General features: G+C 32.0%; 3 protein-coding genes across 5 annotated transcripts; all 3 read left to right on the forward strand.

The window, feature by feature from the left end:
• Positions 1–1,864: 1,864 nt before the first annotated feature.
• On the forward strand, positions 1,865–5,239 carry LOC133292727 (laccase-4-like). 2 transcript variants are annotated; one of them, XM_061491163.1, is made up of 6 exons: positions 1,865–1,951; positions 3,035–3,186; positions 3,286–3,530; positions 3,712–3,840; positions 4,031–4,951; positions 5,071–5,239. In XM_061491163.1, the coding sequence occupies exons 1-6, from the start codon at positions 1,865–1,867 to the stop codon at positions 5,199–5,201; spliced, it is 1,665 nt and encodes a 554-aa protein (XP_061347147.1). In that variant the 3' UTR covers positions 5,202–5,239. The 2 variants fall into 2 exon arrangements, with proteins under 2 accessions (XP_061347147.1, XP_061347148.1); XM_061491164.1 differs by lacking the exon at positions 1,865–1,951 and having other exon boundaries at positions 3,041–3,190; positions 3,302–3,530.
• A 1,926-nt stretch (positions 5,240–7,165) lies between these two features.
• Positions 7,166–8,723, forward strand: LOC133292760 (polygalacturonase-like). The gene is made up of 4 exons (XM_061491215.1): positions 7,166–7,294; positions 7,425–7,739; positions 7,850–8,368; positions 8,505–8,723. Exons 1-4 carry the CDS (start codon positions 7,166–7,168, stop codon positions 8,721–8,723), a joined length of 1,182 nt encoding a protein of 393 aa, XP_061347199.1.
• Positions 8,724–15,894: 7,171 nt separating this feature from the next.
• Positions 15,895–18,073, forward strand: LOC133292725 (laccase-4-like). 2 transcript variants are annotated; one of them, XM_061491160.1, is made up of 5 exons: positions 15,895–16,055; positions 16,149–16,393; positions 16,585–16,713; positions 16,903–17,823; positions 17,943–18,073. In XM_061491160.1, the coding sequence occupies exons 1-5, from the start codon at positions 15,910–15,912 to the stop codon at positions 18,071–18,073; spliced, it is 1,572 nt and encodes a 523-aa protein (XP_061347144.1). In that variant the 5' UTR covers positions 15,895–15,909. The 2 variants fall into 2 exon arrangements, with proteins under 2 accessions (XP_061347144.1, XP_061347145.1); XM_061491161.1 differs by having other exon boundaries at positions 15,904–16,055; positions 16,906–17,823.
• Positions 18,074–18,912: the final 839 nt, after the last annotated feature.

Raw genomic sequence — 18,912 nt, forward strand, 5'->3', positions numbered from 1 at the left:
TTCGATATTTCCTATAACATTAAATTTAAAATTCAAAATTCAAATAACCTCCAACAAATTTATTTAAATTGGCGACAATCTGTAACCAACTCATAAAATTACAACGCAATCAGCTCCTATTAAATACAAAACACAATCAACTCCTATTAAATACAAAACACAATCAACTTATTTGAGGTTATTTGAATTTTGAATTTAATGTTATAGTACCATTATTGGGCATGAATGAGTGCAATATATTCGTAATTAGGTTCAAAACGTCAACTTATTCGTAATTAATTATTAAAATATATACAAATTTATATAATATTCTACCAAGTGTTTAGAATATTTATTTAATTATTTTCTTTATTAATACAGATTTTTCAAATTGATTTTTGAGTTTAAATTACAAATTAAATCTTTATTAAGTTTTTCTTATTAATAATAATTTTTTAATTTTTTTTTTGTAATACATTATATAATACAATTATTGCAAATTTAAATTGTGTTTGTGAGAGATAAAATATATCAAATGAGATGTCATCGCGTAGATCTCAAAAAGTTATTTGGAATCAAAAAAAGAATTACTTCATTTGGATATCCGAGTCAAAAGTTATGGCTTTTCAAAGTTTTACAGTTCGTAAGTTGACTTTTTTTGCCACGTGTCAACATCAGATGATTCACGCCTAAATTAGGCGTGAATGTCTCAGGAGTCACGCCTAATTTGGGCGTGAATGAGTACAATAAATTCATAGATAATTTCAAAACAACTATGTATTCATAATTATTTATTAAAATAATAATATTTTAATTTTTTTCCCTATGTCACCCACCATCTCCATTGATTATTTTCCTCATGCGTGCCCTCCTTGATCTGGCAAACCCATCCGCAGTTCTCAGTTGATCCAAAATATGCAAAGAGTCATTATTTCAACTTAAAATTAATATTCTTAAGTAGAATTCGTTTTTAATATCAAAGTTTAGTCCAAGGGGTGTTTGATTAAGATTTGTCTCAACGCAAATTGCATTAAGGGAAAGCAGGAATTTAAACTTGCTTCAAATAAAAGTGGTTTGGAATGTGTGCCTAATGTCGGCTGGCATTGGGAAAAAAAAAATCAAACAAACAAACAGTCATTAAGCTATTTAAAACAAAAAAAATTATTAGTCTTGATAATTGATCTCTTAGAACGATGTCAAGGTCTTTGACCAATTAATACTCTGGACTCTGGAGAATCTCAGAATCTGTTAGCAGCCTCCTTTTTTTTCTTAACTGCTTTTCTTATTTTATTTTCTTGATTAATGCTTAAACTTACAACTGATTTTTCAATGCCACACATCAAGGTGGAACCACTTTGCGAGAAATTAGAAGCTACAGTTCCTAACAACCAATTACCAAAAACTCTGAATGACAAACTAAAAGTGACATATCTATAACAGAGATATTCTATTATCCTTTTGGCCTAGAGCCAATACTCTAATTACCTCACAAGTAACAGGGGAATAGTCAAGATGTATATGTAGAGTTTTGGCAACAATAGTAAAATAGGTTTAAAAGTGTATACAAGATATCAGTTTCTTATTTATAAGAATTATCTTTATGGATTTGGATTTTTAAAATCTCCTCGTTGATAAGAAATGGGCTGATTAATAGAATAAGGATCTTATCCCTTCGTTTTCTCTGGGGTTGTTAGGATATATAACAACAACTAAATTTTATTTACTTTATTGTATTTCAAATGCCAAGTATTTCTCCAACTAACTGAGTGAAAGTACTCTTTATAAGGTTGTCCTCCTGATCAGTTTTCATTGTGCATTTTATGAAGTAGCTAGCTAGCCAACAAAGAAAAAGACTAGTCTGTGTTGTCTGGTGGCAGAAGTGTTCATGGCATGGATTCGAATCATGCTGCTACTAGCAGCTTGCTTGCTTCCTCTATCAGTGGAAGCCATGGTTCGCCACTACAAGTTCAACGTAGGTGCATTTGCAGTTTAATTATAATGTCATGCAATGCATTATAGAATCAAGTTTGTTAGAATCATGATATTGATATGATCAATAAAAGATGAAACTGTTCGCTTAGAAGAAAGCATGCATGCTTAAGTTCTCTCAATTCAATTCTACTTGCTTTCTGCGTGAGTTTACTGATTTATATTCATGTTGAAATATCCTAAATTCACTATTTTTGGCGCGCTTGCTGATAGTGCATCAAATACTGAAGGATGTAAGAATCTACAATATTTTAAATATACTTGGATGCAACTCTTGACTCTATTTATTGCTACATGAAAGAGCCTAAATCTTACGTAGCTAGAAAAGTTTTTATTGATATAATTGAAAAACAAGCCTTTAAAAAAAGCTTAGGCCTCCATAACGGTATAAGTAATTCTTGTCTTTCTCTATTACTGTTGTCACTTATAATTTTTTTTATATGTAATTATTATTACTTGACTTAGGTCCTGGTGACACCTTAATTATCTTCGACAAGAGCATACAAGTAATAGTTAGTTAGGCATGTTGACCTTTAGTAATAATGATCTTGTATTGAACTCACTATATTAAATTTAAACCTTCTTGTTAATTAGCTAGGATACATTCAATTGAATTGACTACCCACTGGTACCTATCAACGGAACGATGCTCTCTTAGTTTTATTTTCTTTTGGCAAGTCAATTCTTCATATTTATTTATTTATTTATTTTGGTAACCCAAGGCTTCATATTTAAACCGAAAGGAGAATTGCAAATTTCATGGTAAAACCGTAGTTTAAATCAGAGATTTTATTGTTGCAAAAGACATATATATTACCCCTACCTTCGAGTTGTAAAACAATCTTCCAATTTTTTCAAATAGGCAGAGGCTGCTACATATTAAAAATAAATGGCCCTGCATATGCCTTTATAGTGGTATTGTCAAGCAATGCAAGGCACTCCAAGTTTGGTAGATGTACACTTTATTATTGTTCTTCTTGTTTGTTGGTCAAGAATGTTGCAGTCACACTGACTCCTTATTCCTGTGGTGGGCTGGTGGCTATTAATTGGCTAATGTTATGTGCAGGTGGTAATGAAGAACGCCACAAGATTGTGTTCAACCAAGCCCATAGTAACCGTAAATGGGAAGTTCCCAGGCCCCACCATCTATGCTAGGGAAGATGACACGCTTATAGTAAAAGTGGTTAACCATGTCAAATACAATGTTACCATCCACTGGTGGGTGTGCTAGAATTATTATGCTATTACCTTAATTAAACTTTTGGCCTTTTTCTTACCAATATCTTTTTTATTTAACGATGAACTAAAATTGAACAGGCATGGGATTAGACAGTTGCGGACGGGCTGGGCCGATGGGCCAGCATATATAACCCAATGCCCAATACAACCGGGCCAGGTCTATGTACACAACTTCACCGTCACTGGACAGAGAGGGACACTTTGGTGGCATGCACATATCCTCTGGCTTAGAGCAACTCTATATGGTGCCTTAGTCATTATGCCCAAGCTTGGAGTTCCTTACCCTTTTCCCAAGCCTCACATGGAACAAGTTATCATATTGGGTCGGTTCTTCTACCTTTTTCTTCAAATTATATTATTATAATAAATGTTTCAATTATATAGATGTTTAGTCATTAATTAGAGAAAAGAAATCATAGTGAATTGTTTTCTTTTGAAACTAGAAAATATATTGAAATAGGATAAGGATCACTCGCTTAAAATCAAGTTTTCAATTTCGTTCAGGTGAATGGTGGAAATCAGATACTGAGGCTGTGATAAATGAAGCTTTGAATTCTGGGTTGGCCCCAAATATCTCTGATGCCTACACAATCAACGGCCATCCCGGGCCTGTTCCTCATTGTACTTCACGAGGTGAAACCCATGAACCTAGCCCATTTAAAATTTAATATAATAAAATCAAGCCCATGACTCAACCTAAACTTGTTTGCAATTACAAGTTTTCCTTCCTAGTTGAAACCCAAGATGGGATGGAAAAAAAAGTTACTTTTGCTTAAAATGAGATGAAGTTGAATAAAATTTTAAACTACCTTTCTGTGTGCAGAAGGATTCAAATTCCAAGTTGAACTTGGAAACACCTACTTGCTAAGAATAATCAACGCTGCAATGAATGAAGATCTCTTCTTTAAGATTGCTGGTCATGATGTCACTGTTGTTGAAGTTGATGCTTCCTACACAAAACCTTTCAAAACTAACACCATAGTTATAGCACCTGGCCAGACAACAAATGTGCTTCTAAAAGCCAACCGTGCTATTGGTAAATATTTAGTAGCTGTCTCTCCCTTCATGGATTCTCCAATTGTAGTGGATAATGTGACTGCCACTGCCATATTACACTATTCAGGCTCCCTTGGTTCCACTTTGACCACCCTCACTTCCCTTCCTCCCGAAAATGCTACCCCAGTTGCTACCAATTTCACAAACTCCCTCAGAAGTCTGAACTCTAAAAAGTACCCTGCTAGAGTCCCAACAAAGGTTGACCATTCCTTGTTCTTCACTGTCAGTCTTGGTTTCAACGCTTGTCCTACTTGTGTGAATGGTACTAGGTTTATTGCAGCTATGAACAATGTTACCTTTGTGTTGCCTACAGTTTCTCTCCTTCAAGCACATTTCTTTAACATAAGTGGAGTTTTCTCTAGTGATTTTCCTAGAAAACCTCCAATAGTCTATGACTTCACAGGGAAACAACCAACAAATTTCATGACCACAATAGGGACAAGGGTCTATAGACTCCCTTACAACTCTACAGTTCAAATAGTCTTGCAAGATACTGGAATGATAGCACCTGACAACCATCCTATTCATCTCCATGGACACAATTTCTTTGTTGTTGGTAAGGGACTAGGGAACTTCAACCCTAAATGGGACACCAAAAAGTTTAACCTTGTGGATCCTGTGGAGAGAAACACGGCTGGTGTTCCATCTGGTGGATGGGCTGCTATCAGATTCAGGGCTGATAATCCAGGTGAAGTTATGAATTCAATTTTGTTTGAAAATCTTAAGTTACAAAATTTATATAAAATTAAAAAGGATTTGCATGTCACAATTTTTCCTAATATGATAAATGGTATTGTGTTTTGTTAGGGGTGTGGTTTATGCATTGCCATTTGGAAACTCATAAAACATGGGGACTGAAGATGGCATTTGTGGTGGACAATGGTAAAGGACCAAATGAATCTCTACTACCACCTCCAAGTGACCTACCCAAGTGTTGAAAAGAGTACTGATTAACAATCTTTGCCCACGGAGAAAGAGAGGGAAACATATGAAGAAAATTGCACTTGACAAAGAGAGTAAACTATCAAGGCTAATAATAATATTTTATTTTTTGTACTACAAATGAAAATCTTTCCCCTTCTTGAATAATATATACAGTGCTAATCAAAATTTAACTTTTAAAATACCTTACCTTATGTTGTATCAGAAATTAAGTTAGCTTGTTTATTGGTGGTGACAAAGTTCAAGCACTAATTATGCAGTAGAATTGAAGCGCATAAAAATGAATTTTCAAAGTATGGATCCACAGGAAATATTGAATTAGTGCTTATTTTTATGTGCAAAGGTATTAAGATAAACTTAAACTTATTTATTAAATTTAAATTGATATTATTTACAAAAAAAAAAAATTAAATTGATATCATCTTTGCCCAGTATGGGCCGGGATTTGTATGGGCTGGATCTCTTTATTGGACCTGTCACGTCTTAACATATGATAAAAGAGAACATCAACTTAATTGTTGGGAAAAGTTATTTGCAAACATTTTTTTGAAAGAAATAGTAGCAGTAATTACAATAAATCTTTAAAATTGTTGGGAAAAGTTATTTGCAAACTTATTTTTGAAAGAAATAGTAGCAGTAATTACAATAAATCTTTAACAACCACCATAATTTTTAAGATTAGGATTTTAAAATATGAGCCGTTAGAATAAAGTATCATTTGTTAAAAGAAAAAATTGCATGGTGTTTTGAGTGTTATTGTTTGGATTCCTAAGCAATTAGTATATTTATGGGTTTTATAAGAGTTATGTTGTAGAAAAAGTGATTGTGTAATGTTATAGAGATTCGTTTTGCGTGCCGTAGTTTTTTTTTTCTTCAAAAAGAGTGGGCTCCAGAAAATATTGTATGTGTAGGAAACTTTGTTGTGTCATGTCAAATGACAAATGCAAACCCCTATATTTATATGAATAATGGCAGAAGTTAAAAGAAGAAAACAAATAAAAGCGACAAGGCCCAACCGACCTGCTCCCTGTCTCCAACACTAAGCTTAAAACATGGGTTAAAATTTCAATATTTTATTTAAGGGTTTAATTTTTTTTATGTCACATAAGAAAAATTTTATCTCCTATACATAAAATAAATGGTGGATCCACCCACTTTATTAAAAAAAAAAAGAATACGGAAATGAAAGTGAGAGTATGACACAATTTTTTTTATGTAAAATAAGAGAAATAAAACTTTTTTTAATTTATTCTTTTTCTGCCACGTCAGTCAACAGTTTTATGACAAAAGAGAGAAAAAAACAACTTTTAAAATTACAACTATGTCTTACCATTGTAATTGGTTGCTGTAAATTTTTTTTCCCAATATGAGAAATGATTTTGCCTTTGTTTTTGTCTAACTATGGAAATTAGTTTATTCAATAAAGAACAAGAATAACAAATGCCGATTTTAATAAAATAAGAGAATACTTGTCTTTTGTTTTAATGAAGAATTTGATTTTATTATTCCAATATTTTGAAATTTTACCATCTTTTTGTTTCAAATAATATTTTGCACTCTAAAGTTAAGGAGGAGGAAGAGTATAAATTGAATTTATAAAAATTTCTATAGTCTGACTTATGTATTTTGTCGACAATTCACGTTTTTAGTAAAGAGACGAAAACTTAATAATAGTACAGAAGCTCAACCAAACAGTGTCTTTCAGTTTTTTCCAGATTAATTACATATATTTATAATTGTGACAATGACTTGATTCAAGGTACCATTGTTTTAATTCGTTAGTGTGTTGTCCCAAAGTAACCCACCAAAAAGATACTTGTTACAACCAATTTTATTATTAGACCAAAGTTTGTTTGTTCTTTAAGTGGCCTTCAAATTTTGCCACTACAGTATAAATAATTTCTATCAATTAGCGTTCCATCACATTCGTTTAAGGCATAGTGAACAAGGGAAGATAAAAATGGATGTTAAAGTAAGTGTGACCACATTAGCTTTGTTTCTTTTGCTAGCTTCCTATGTCACAGCAGCACATTCTGGCGTCTTCCATGTTAATAATTATGGTGCAGTACCCCATGGAGATATAACCGAGGTAATATCATATTAAGTTTTAATAACTGAAAACACTGTTTTTTTATGTGCTCAAAAGAGTTATATGATGGATATTTTGTCATGCATTTTTGTCATGCTTTTTATAATTTTCCATTTGGTTTGTTCTTAAGGCTTTGAAACATGCTTGGAAAGACGCATGTGCATCAACAACTCCAAGCAAAGTTGCGGTTCCTAGGGGCACATACAAGTTGAAACAAATAACTCTTAGAGGACCTTGCAAGGCTCCTATTAATGTTCTGGTTCAAGGGACAATTCTAGCACCAATAAACCCAAACCACCTCAATGGAAATGATCAATGGGTTAGATTTGAATATATTGATTTTTTAACCTTATCCGGTGGGGGAACTTTTAATGGCCGAGGTAAAAAAATGGCTTGGAATCAAAATGATTGTGGAAAAAACAAGAATTGCAAGATGCTTCCCATGGTAAATAAAGTACTCATCTCTCAATATATATATATATATTACTTGCAGCTATAGTATACTTAAGAATTTTCATCTAATATCCTAACAAATTGTGTTTTTTTTCCCCACAGAATTTTGGTTTTAGTTTCATAAAAAATTCAGTTATCAAGGACATAACTTCAAAGGACAGCAAAAATTTTCATGTAAATGTTTTGGGATGCAAAAATGTTACATTTAACAACTTCAGCATCAAAGCACCAGCAACTAGTCCTAATACGGATGGAATTCACATTGGAAGATCAACTCAAGTAAACATTATTAACTCTAAGATTGGCACTGGCGATGATTGCATCTCTCTGGGTGATGGTAGCAGACAAGTCACTGTCTTAAATGTGACATGTGGACCTGGACATGGTATTAGTGTTGGAAGCCTAGGAAAATATCCAAATGAAGAGCCAGTAGAGGATTTTACAGTCAGAAATTGCACACTAAAAAACACAGACAATGGTGTTAGGATCAAGACTTGGCCTGGCACCCCAATAACTTCTATTGCGTCAAATTTTCATTTTGAAGATATCATAATGGTTAATGTCAGAAACCCTATAATTATAGACCAAGAGTACTGCCCATGGAATCAGTGCAAAAAACAGGTATCTCACTAAAAGTCACTAATATATCTATATCTATATATGTGTGTGTGACTTAATCACCTTGATGAACCAACATTAGAAAATATTATTAATTTGTCTCTAAATTCTTTTTTGGTTTTTGTTTTCAACTGTATAGAGTCCATCAAAAGTCAAGATAAGCAAAGTCACCTTCAAAAACATTAGAGGAACTTCTGCAACTAAAGAAGGAGTTGCTCTGGTTTGTAGCAGTGGTGTGCCATGTGAAACTGTGGAGCTCATTGACATAGATTTGAGTTTCAATGGAACTATTGCAACTGCTAAATGTGCGAATGTCAAGCCCAAAATTCAAAGAAAAGCACCAACTTGTGCAGCTTAAATGGTCACAATCACAAGATAGACTCTCCTTTGTTTAGATTGCCTCTATTTAATTTTCTCCGAGATGGGCTATTACACCTTTGTAATCCATGATAAATCTTAAGCGGTAACAATTATACTACATATTATTTCTTGTCTTTGATCATGGGTAAAGAATTTCACTCTTTCATTTGAGATTGCCATGTTACATTAATTTTAACTGATGGATACATTACATGTTACAACAAGGGTATCCTATGTTAGTTTTATCTTTCTTTCTTTTTATTTTTTTCCCCCTTCTATGTAACTCTACTTAACCAACTAATCACTTTTTTCTATTTTTAATTAAAAAATTAATACTCGTGCATCATTGAAAATATACCACTTGTTCTGAGAATCCCCAGATATTTGATGAACTTTCTAATCATCTGATAATCTTTTTAAAATTGTTTTAGTAATATTATACGTCTTGAAGAAAAAAAACTTCATTTTAAAATATAGGTTATTCGCACATTTGTTTGTGAAATACCGGTGAAACATATTATTTACTTATATCACTTGTTTCTACAAAATAGCTTTGAAATGCCTAATTATTGTCAAACTAACTTGAAGACTTTCTTTAAAAATCCAAAAAAAAAAACTAATATGTGGAGTTCGTTACATATAAGTAAATTAATTATTACTCATTTGAGGCGAACATTTGAAATATACTCACTCTTCCTCCACAATACATTTACTCAAAGAAATAAAAGAGCTAATATCATAATGCTCCTTCAAATAACAAGAAAATATGGACATGAATATTATTTTATAAAACAACACTTTTTAGGATTTGGATTCTTTTATAAGAAATATGTTTCAGATTCTAATCCAACACACACAAAAATAAGTGGACCCAATAAAAAGAAGAGAAAAAAGAAAAAAGAAATAAATTTTACCTACTTTTTATATGAGCATAAGGTAAAATTGTCTTATACATGACAAACATATTTTATATATGTATATATATATATATATGATAATGAGGTTATGTGAGAAAATTAAAATATAATAAAGACAAAATTAATAAAACTCTATTTATTACATTTGTATCTATTTGTTTGCATATTCCCTTCTCATATAAAAATTTCTCATTTGAGAATCCAAATCTAACTTACTATAATGTGAGAACCAACACCTATTTTTTCCTTTATTAATTTTTTTGTAAAGTTTAGTATTAACTCTGTGGGCATGGAGAGCGTTTGTAATAGTCCCGGCACAACTACTCTTTCCATTGAGGAGTTATCACTTCGAGAAAAAAACAAATTTTTTCTCTTCTTCATACTAGTAAGTCAAAAAATATTCAATTTTAATTGACTTTGACCACTGAATTATAGATGGTTTGAATCATATTAAATATTTCCATGTGCCTGGTAAAAGAACCTCACCTCTAGTCGGCCTCCATGTGAACTATATACAGCTTTATTTTATTTCATTTTTATATATTTCTAACTCACTTTTAAAACTTTTAAAAGCAAGTTTTTTAAATAAAAACTAATTAAATAGAGTAAAGTGAAATTGAAAAATTAATAATTAATTAATTAATTTAACAGAATAAATCAAGATGAGTCAAATAATTCTCTTAATTAATCATAAAGTTGACTCAAGTGACAATATAAATATAATTTTCAGAAGAATGTGTTTGAATCGTGGAAAAAAGCTTTTGTCACTTGACTTAGGATTAATTTTATATTTATGCGAGACTCTTTTCTGTTTGTGAGAATACTCGTTGGATCTAATTTACCATAAAAAAGGATAAATGTGGTTATTGAATTAAAAGAATTCCTAATAATTTTTTTAATGTCAAATCAGTTAGAAAGGTAATCGAGAAGTAAAATTTATATATAATAACGCATTTGAGCCAATTTGATCATTTTTCGAAATTAAAATAAACTAAGGCATATTTTAAAGGGAAAGGTTATATTTACAATTTATTTTCGTTTACAATTTTTTATAATCGTATTTTAACCGTTGATTTCCGTCAATCAACGGTTATCATTTATTGTGAATTAATAATTAATTAATAAATTTGATTTGCAAAAATCTTAACCGTTATAACGAAAATTAATGATTAAGATATAATTGTAAGAGGTTATAAATGAAAATAGCTTCTAATAACCTTCCCTATTTTAAATGTGAAAAAGAATGTTTGGGAAATGTTTTTATTTTTCAACGGATTTAATATGTTTTGAGCACGGTCAAACCTATACTTTTCCAATACTATTTTCTCCATTGTAAAATTTAAATTCAAGACTTTCGATTTAACAATAATGGTTGGTTTGGAAAGCGGTTTTGAACGCTGAATAAATATAAAGTCGGAATTTGAAATATTGTTGAGCATGCTAACTAGGCACCATATCAATACATTACGGGGGTGAATTTTTTTTGAGAATGTTAGAAAAATGGTAGATGAGATTTATAAATGATCATGTTTGATATAGAATAGGAAATATTTGCCTCCAAAAAAAATTTGATGGAAAAGTTTTTGTAGTGTAAAAATAAAAAAAAATGTCCAATTGAAAATACCACCTTGATTGTGATATTTTGATTTTCCCATAAAATTCAAACTTATAGCAGTTTTACATCAAAAAAAATTCGATAATATTTTAACTTACTAAATAATTTTTTTTTTAACTTTTCCAAAAAAATCATTTTTCTACTATTTTCCTAGTAATTTTATTTTTCTGATAAAAATTTTGTTCTCTACCAAACATTCCTACGAGTATAAAAAAAATTATTGCGTGAAAAACATTACATCGTGACATCACAAAAATGCCACGAGTTTTGTGTAAACACGCATTATAATTAAGAAGAACAAAGAAAAATATCCATGCTTAGGTACATATGCATGAAACATTATATCATAATTTACATTATAATTTTTATTTTTTTATGAAAGCCTTATTTTTGTGTACCTGACTATCTATTAATTTGTGTTTATAAAATACATCTAAAGTAGTATAATTTTTATTTATATTTGTTTCCAAGTTACCCCCCAATGTACAAGTCATACCCATTTAATTGTATAAAATTATAGGGGTTCTTACAGTACTTAAATATTGATTATTTATATTTAATTATTAAATTTCATATTAAGATTAGTATAAACTGTGACAAAATACAGTAGCATATTAATTTCTTTGGGGAATTAGGAGAAAAAGAGAGAAGAGTAGAAAGTTAGAATGGCGGGAGGGGTTAGAAAAATGTGCACACGTTTAATTAACAAATCATCAATGGAACAGTGGTCAGCATGAACATCAGTAGTTTAATGAGATGAACTGCTACCAACTCTTCTTTTGATCCAATAATCATATCCCACTGCCATCAATTCCTGAAAACCATTGTTCACCAATCAATTTTTTGTTGGGCTAACATTAACATCCCAAGTAAATGTGTCACATGTCACCCACCATCTCCATTGATTATTTTCCTCATGCGTGCCCTCCTTAATCTGGCAAACCCATCCACAGTACTCAGTTGATCCAAAATATGCGAAGAGTCATTATTTCAACTTAAATTAATATTCTTAAGAAGAATTCATTTTTAACATCAAAGTTTAGTCTAAGATATTTAAAACAAAAAAATTATTAATCTCTTAGAATGATAGCTGATCTCTTGGAATGATGTCAAGGTCTATAACCAATTAATAATCTGGACTAGAATCTCAGAATATGTTAGAAGCCTCATTTTATTTTTTTTCTTAATTGTTTTTCTTGTTTTACTTTCTTGATTAATGCTTAAACTTACAACTGATTTTTCAATGACACACGTCAATGTTTCATTTTTAAAAGGTGAAACCACTTTACGAGAAATTAGAAGCTACAGTTTCTAACAACCAATTACCAAAAACTCTAATGACAAACTAAAAGTGACATATGTTTCATGCTTTAACAGTTTCTTAATTTGTTGCGGCGTATATGTCATCTCCTTGACTTAAAAATCAGGTAGAGAACTGTATATCCATTTCACCAATTGGTATGTTAGCTGGGAATCGTTGTACTTTACCTGATATGGTTAGACCAAACCCAGTATCTACTGTGACCACCTTGTGTAGTAGAAAGAAAAATAAAAGAAACTCAACTATCTTAGCTTCAAAAAGTGTCTTGGTTGATGGATAACTACTTTATGTGATACACAAGAAAAATAAGAGAACTTTCTGGCCATCTTCTTTTTGTCTTTTGGTTTAGACGACTGTTTGGTCCTAGACCGTGAATTTTATCGGCTAAGCATGTGCTCAGAGATATTTGTAAGAGAGATATCCTATTAGCATAGAGTCAATACTTCACCGCACAAGCAATAGTCATATAGTCATATAGCCACGTGTGTGTGCACAATATTGGTAAAAATAATAAAATAGGTTTAAAAGTGTGTAGCAATCTTGCTTGTGATCAATGACGTAGCCATGTTTTATTTAAGTAGGGCCCGAGCCGTAGTTACATTTCAACAAATTTTATTTATTATATATAATTATATAAGTAATTATAATTGGGTCCTAACTAAAATTGTAAGTTGGCCCTAGATAAAATTGTAACAATGGTATTAGACGAAGATTTGGAGCTGCTTTGCGTGTGATAATATATTGCTTTCTTCTTAATTTCTTCTTCTTCTTCTTTCATCTTTTTTCAATTAAGATTTTTTTCTAACTTTTTTTTCTTATTCGCACTCACCACCCGGAACCCAGTCATTCTGCGACAAGATACGATGTTTCGTTCATTTCTTAAGATTTAACGGATACATATTCTTGGAATATGTATTGGTATTATCCGTTGAGGAAAAAATCGATTTACATTTTTGAACCTTGTAAAAGAAAAATTCTTTGTCTTTTCTGACTATAATTGTTTATTGGGTGTTTCAAACATGAGTGAAATCCGTGCCCTTTTTTTTATTTACAATTTTTTTTGTGTGGTTGTATTTATTGATTTTATTTCTTTTGAAAAAATAGAGTGTTGTTTCACGTTTACTTTTAAAAAAAACATATATTTTAATGTTGAGTTACAGTTGCTATTGGTAATGGAATTGAATTGTTTCTTGGTGTTATTTGTATTTGATTTCACAACAGGAATAAAAATTTTAGCGATTAATCAATGAAAACTGTTAAAGAAAAAAAAAATCAATGAAGATATATGTACATATATGGAGTATGAAAATTCTTGTACAAACCCATTAACAACTTCTTTATTTGTTGAGTAAATACTCTTTTAGGTCAGTAACAAAAAACATGGTCCCCACTTTAGTCCTTTACAAAAAAAAAATTAGTCTCGAGGTTCCTAAAATATTCAAAATGGACCCATTTTAGTCTTTTTGAGGGACTAATGTTGGTCTTTTATGAATTTGTGAAGGACCACGATTTCAATTAAATGAGTCAATCTTTGAATTTCTTAGGGACCTTTAGAGTATTTTTTTTTTTTTGAAAGGAACTAAAATGGAGACCGTGTTTTTTGTCAAGAACCCAAAAGGATATTTACTCTTATTTTTTTTGTATTCTTAAATTTTTAAAATATTTAAACACTGATTAAATAATTTTTGTGGATCTAATGTCATTTAAATAATTTTAGACATTTGTTGTTGATTGTTCCATGTTTCTTTTTAGTTGTGAAGTTTGTTCTTCCCTCTACATTTATGTTCTTCACAGGTCATGGCTAGGAGTGTAAATGAGGCCAGGTTAGGCCAGACTTTGACTTTAGTAGCCTAAGTTTATGTAAAATATTTAGAGCCTATACTGACATATTATCTTATTAAAGGCTTGATTTATGTATCTGGCCTGACCTATTATAAAAAATTAAAAAACCAATTAGTTGCAATCTAAAGATAAAATTTCTTATTTATAAAGATCACATGAAAATGTTCATAAAAATCACATGAAAATTTCATATATGTATATATACATATAATTTGCACTTTCTTTACTAATTTAATTTTATATTATATTTTAAATTTTAAATAAATATTTCTTATTTTTAAAATGACATCAATCCTATTACTTTGAAAATTAGTATTACAAATCATGATCTCAGAATATGTCTTTAAGTTAATAATATATGATAAATATATTATATTATATTATATTATTAAATAAATTAAAAGGTTAGCCTAGAGATATATAGTCCCACATTGATTAGATGGGCAACTAATATGACCTTTATAAGGTCTTGGGCACTCCCACTCTTTGAGCTAGCTTTTGGGGTGGTGTATCCCAAAGTTCTTAACAATATGTAAAAAAAATTCTAATAGATATGTGTAATTATGATAAATATTTTGATATGTAAAATTTTTTTGGCCTTTATCTAAAATTAAATCTCGACCCCGCTCTTGTGATATTCCTATCCTGTGACAGGGTTGTTAGGATATATAACAACTAAATTTTATTTATTTTGTTGTACTTCAAATGTCAAGTATTTCTCCAACTAACTGATTAAAACATGACAACATAGTACCTCTTTATAAGGTTGTACCTGATCAGTTTTCATTGTGCATTCTAAGAAGTAGCTAGCTAGCTAACAAAGAAAAAACTAGCTTCTGTGTTGTCTGGGGGCGTTCATGGCATGGATTCGAATCATGCTACTACTAGCGGCTTGCTTGCTCCCTCTATCAGTGGAAGCCATGGTTCGCCACTACAAGTTCAACGTAGGTGTAATACGTTCGCAGTTTAATTATCATGTCATGCTATGCATTATAGAATAAGTTTGTTAAAATCACTGATATTAAAAGATGAAGAAAAAGATGTATCAAACAGCGTATGATCAATAAATGATGTAACTGTTTGCTTAGAAAAAAGCATGCATGCTTAAGTTCTCTCAATTCAATTCTACCTGCATGCATGCTTAGAAAAATGTACCAAACTGCTTTCTGCAAATTTCATGGTAAAACCGTAGTTTAAATCAGAGATTTTATGGTTGCAAAAGACACATATATAACTTACCTTCGAGTTGTAAAACAATCTTCAAATTTTTTCAAATAGGCAGAGGCTGCTACATATTAAAAATATATGGCCCTGCATATGCCTTTATCAAACAGCAAAGTGCTAGTGGTATTGTTGAGCAACGCAAGGCACTCAAGTTTGGTAGATGTACACTTTATTATTGTTCTTGTTGTTGGTCAAGAATGTTGCACACTGACTCGTTATTCTTGTGTGGTAGCTATTAATTGGCTAATGTTATGTGCAGGTGGTAATGAAGAACGCCACAAGATTGTGTTCAACCAAGCCCATAGTAACCGTAAATGGGAAGTTTCCAGGCCCCACCATCTATGCTAGGGAAGATGACACGCTTCTAGTAAAAGTGGTTAACCATGTCAAATACAATGTTACCATCCACTGGTGGGTGTGCTAGAATTATTATGCTATTAATTAAACTTTTGGCCTTTTTCTTATTAGTATCTTTTTATTTAATGATGAAATAAAATTGAACAGGCATGGGATTAAACAATTGCGGACGGGTTGGGCCGATGGGCCAGCATATATAACCCAATGCCCAATACAACCTGGTCAAGTCTATGTACACAACTTCACCCTCACTGGACAGAGAGGGACACTTTGGTGGCATGCACACATCCTCTGGCTTAGAGCAACTGTACATGGTGCCTTAGTCATTATGCCCAAGCTTGGAGTTCCTTACCCTTTTCCCATGCCCCACATGGAACAAGTTATCATATTGAGTCGGTTCTTCTACCTTTATCTTCATATTGTATATTATAATAAATGTTTCACTTATATAGATGTTTAGTCATTAATTAGAGAAAAGAAATCATAGTAAATTGTTTTCTTTTGAAACTAGAATATATATTGAAATAGGATAAGGATCATAGACTATAAACCTCACTTAAATCAAGTTTTCAATTTCGTTCAGGTGAATGGTGGAAATCAGATACTGAGGCTGTAATAAATGAAGCTTTGAATTTTGGGTTGGCCCCAAATGTCTCTGATGCCCACACAATCAATGGTCATCCCGGGCCTGTTCAACGTTGTACTTCATCAGGTGAAACCATGAACCTTGCCCATCTAAAATTTAATATAATAAAACGAAGCCCATGACTCAACCTAAACTTGTTTGTAATTACAAGTTTTCCGTCCTAAATGAAGCCCAAGATGGGAAGGAAAAAAAAGTTGCTTTTGTTTAAAATGAGATGAAGTTGAATAAAATTTTGAACTACCTTTCTGTGTGCAGAAGGATTCAAATTCCAAGTTGTACTTGGAAACACCTACTTGCTAAGAATAATCAACGCTGCACTGAATGAAGAGCTCTTCTTTAAGATTGCTGGCCATGATGTCACTATTGTTGAAGTTGATGCTTCCTACACAAAACCTTTCAAAACTAGCACCATAGTTATAGCACCTGGCCAGACAACAAATGTTCTTCTAAAAGCCAACCGTGCAATTGGTAAATACTTAGTAGCAGTCTCTCCTTTCATGGATTCTCCAATTGTAGTGGACAATGTGACTGCCACTGCCACATTACACTATTTAGGCTCCCTTGGTTCAACTATCACCACCCTCACTTCTCTTCCTCCCAAAAATGCTACTCCAGTTGCTACCAATTTCACAGACTCCCTCAGAAGTCTGAACTCTAAAAAGTACCCTGCTAGAGTCCCAACAAAGGTTGACCATTCCTTGTTCTTCACTGTCAGTCTTGGTGTCAACCCTTGTCCTACTTGTGTGAATGGTAGTAGGGTGGTTGCAGCTATCAACAATGTTACCTTTGTATTGCCTAAAGTTTCTCTTCTTCAAGCACATTTCTTCAACATAAGTGGAGTTTTCTCTGATGATTTTCCTGGAAAACCTCCAATAGTCTATGACTTCACAGGGAAACAGCCAACAAATTTCAGGACCACAATTGGGACAAGGGTCTATAGACTTCCTTACAACTCTACAGTTCAAATAGTCTTGCAAGATACTGGAATGATAACACCTGACAACCATCCTATTCATCTCCATGGACACAATTTCTTTGTTGTTGGTAAGGGACTAGGGAACTTTAACCCTAAAAGAGACACCAAAAAGTTTAACCTTGTGGATCCTATGGAGAGAAACACTGTTGGTGTCCCATCTAGTGGATGGACTGCTATCAGATTCAGGGCTGATAATCCAGGTGAAGTTATGAATTCAATTTTGTTTGAAAATCTTAGGTTACAAAATTTATAGAAAATTAAAAAGGATTTGCATGTCACAATTTTTTCTAATATGATAAATGGTATTGTGTTTTGTTAGGGGTGTGGTTTATGCATTGCCATTTGGAAACTCATACAACATGGGGACTGAAGATGGCATTTGTGGTGGACAATGGTAAAGGACCAAATGAATCTCTACTACCACCTCCAAATGACCTACCCAAGTGTTGAAAAGAGTACTACTTGACAATCTCTGCCTATAGAGGAAGAGGGGGAATGTAATGCTCCATCTGCAGCCGGTTTATTAACATTCATATGATAGTAAGCGCAGCATGCGTAACTTAATTAATGTGGAAACTAACTGAATAACTTTTTTTTTTCTCTTTTTCCTTATGTATTGCAAATTTTTTTCCTTCCAGGCCAAAATAAAACGGACAGCATTTCGTCTGTATTTTGGACCACTAAGGATAATTTCCACCATGATAATTTCAACCTGATTGATAGTTCAATATAATCTAGGCATACCACAACATAGATAAAACATATTGTCTAGCCATCTATGGCCTAGGCTATCTCATAATCATACTATCTCAAAATGTTCATGATGTTACTTATATAATTACATCAAATAAATAAAAGAGATGCAATTAAATAAGTAAGATAGACTTGAGAATGCATCACTAACAACATATACAGATTATCGACATGGCATAGACATTCTTCATGCTCTCTAAAAGAATAGCATAGTATATATACATATCCAAAATAGGACCCTGTCAAGTATATATCAAAATAGCAAGTTAATCTGACTATCAGGTCAGGTAATATCTCTTGTCTGACTTCTTGCCACGCGATGCCTCAGCACCATCAGCTCCTGTACCTGAAATGGTAATTCCCATAAAGCGGGGTGAGATAATATAGTTACCTCAGTAAGTAAGGGACCTTTGGAGGCCTCCTCATCCCTAAGCTCACTTCTAACATAACCATAGTATAAAATCTATGCATGCATCAGAATATGTATGACAATGTAGTGTGCAAATAAAAAATCCTACTGGACAGAGAATATAACA

Source organism: Gastrolobium bilobum, unplaced genomic scaffold (genome assembly GCF_033153095.1).
Source record: "Gastrolobium bilobum isolate Gb01-03AN ecotype WA unplaced genomic scaffold, APGP_CSIRO_Gbil_v1 utg6105, whole genome shotgun sequence".
Taxonomy (NCBI): domain Eukaryota; kingdom Viridiplantae; phylum Streptophyta; class Magnoliopsida; order Fabales; family Fabaceae; genus Gastrolobium; species Gastrolobium bilobum.

What these genes read in the sequence shown, in the direction of transcription:
- LOC133292760 (XM_061491215.1), top strand. Translation starts at nt 7,166, where the DNA reads ATGGATGTTAAAGTAAGTGTGACCACATTAGCTTTGTTTCTTTTGCTA. An exon ending in CCCATGGAGATATAACCGAG is followed by an intron (nt 7,295 to 7,424) that starts GTAATATCATAT and finishes TTTGTTCTTAAG; the next exon opens with GCTTTGAAACATGCTTGGAA. An exon ending in GGAATCAGTGCAAAAAACAG is followed by an intron (nt 8,369 to 8,504) that starts GTATCTCACTAA and finishes TCAACTGTATAG; the next exon opens with AGTCCATCAAAAGTCAAGAT.
- LOC133292725 (XM_061491160.1), top strand. Translation starts at nt 15,910, where the DNA reads ATGAAGAACGCCACAAGATTGTGTTCAACCAAGCCCATAGTAACCGTA. An exon ending in TACAATGTTACCATCCACTG is followed by an intron (nt 16,056 to 16,148) that starts GTGGGTGTGCTA and finishes AAAATTGAACAG; the next exon opens with GCATGGGATTAAACAATTGC. An exon ending in ATTCAGGGCTGATAATCCAG is followed by an intron (nt 17,824 to 17,942) that starts GTGAAGTTATGA and finishes GTGTTTTGTTAG; the next exon opens with GGGTGTGGTTTATGCATTGC.
- LOC133292727 (XM_061491163.1), top strand. Translation starts at nt 1,865, where the DNA reads ATGGCATGGATTCGAATCATGCTGCTACTAGCAGCTTGCTTGCTTCCT. An exon ending in GGAACAAGTTATCATATTGG is followed by an intron (nt 3,531 to 3,711) that starts GTCGGTTCTTCT and finishes AATTTCGTTCAG; the next exon opens with GTGAATGGTGGAAATCAGAT. An exon ending in TCCTCATTGTACTTCACGAG is followed by an intron (nt 3,841 to 4,030) that starts GTGAAACCCATG and finishes TTCTGTGTGCAG; the next exon opens with AAGGATTCAAATTCCAAGTT.